At 52.1% G+C, this 990-nt stretch overlaps 1 protein-coding gene across 1 annotated transcript in view; it reads left to right on the top strand.

Moving 5' to 3' along the window:
- The window catches only part of LOC106536951 (bone morphogenetic protein receptor type-2), a gene marked incomplete at its 3' end in the record, with an annotated part of 14,052 nt that overhangs the window by 2,215 nt on the left and 10,847 nt on the right, over positions 1–990 (top strand). The window contains 1 exon segment of the mRNA XM_014034315.1: positions 747–894. Coding sequence (XP_013889769.1) covers positions 837–894 — 58 coding nt within the window.

Raw genomic sequence — 990 nt, 5'->3', positions numbered from 1 at the left:
ACAGGCTGAAGGCTCTGAGGGACATGGACATGTCTCCTACAGGCTGAAGGCTCTGAGGGACATGGACATGTCTCCAACAGGCTGAAGGCTCTGGGGGACATGGACATGTCTCCAAAAGGCTGAAGGCTCTGAGGGACATGGACATGTCTCCAACAGGCTGAAGGCTCTGAGGGACATGGACATGTCTCCAACAGGCTGAAGGCNCATGGACATGTCTCCTACAGGCTGAAGGCTCTGAGGGACATGGACATGTCTCCTACAGGCTGAAGGCTCTGAAGGACACGGACATGTCTCCAACAGGCTGAAGGCTCTGAGGGACATGGACATGTCTTCTACAGGCTGAAGGCTCTGAGGGACATGGACATGTCTCCAACAGGCTGAAGGCTCTGAGGGACATGGACATGTCTCCTACAGGCTGAAGGCTCTGAGGGACATGGACATGTCTCCTGCAGGCTGAAGGCTCTGAGGGACATGGACATGTCTCCTACAGGCTGAAGGCTCTGAGGGACATGGACATGTCTCCTACAGGCTGAAGGCTCTGAAGGACATGGACATGTCTCCTACAGGCTGAAGGCTCTGAGGGGTGTGGATACACTTTAGCCCCGCCCCTTTACTTAACAAAGAAGTAAAGTTGATCTGTTCCTAAAGGGTGTGTGAACTAAAGACTTGGGGTCCTGGGGCCTCAGGACCCCCGCCCCTGATGGGACAGCCTCATGTTCTGAAGATAAAGTGTCTCTGTGTTTCAGAGTCCCTGGAGTTTTGAAGGTCCACTTCAGTCCTTTGGGAGGGTCTGGTCCAGGATCAGTGATGGCTCTTTAGGTTTGTGGACGTCCACCATGTCTCCATCAGCTCTGGTGGTCTTTGTCTCGGTCCTGCTGCTTCCTGCAGGTTCAGGTCAGTACGAGACACAGCAGCTGCAAACACTCACACAAGATGTTTATATAAAACAAACAAACAAACAAACAAACAAACAAACAAACAAACAAACAA

This window comes from Austrofundulus limnaeus, unplaced genomic scaffold (assembly GCF_001266775.1).
Source record: "Austrofundulus limnaeus strain Quisiro unplaced genomic scaffold, Austrofundulus_limnaeus-1.0 Scaffold2050, whole genome shotgun sequence".
NCBI classification, from domain to species: Eukaryota; Metazoa; Chordata; class Actinopteri; order Cyprinodontiformes; family Rivulidae; genus Austrofundulus; species Austrofundulus limnaeus.
The sequence above is the reverse complement of the archived record's forward strand: the minus strand, read 5'-3'. Positions and strand labels throughout refer to the sequence as shown.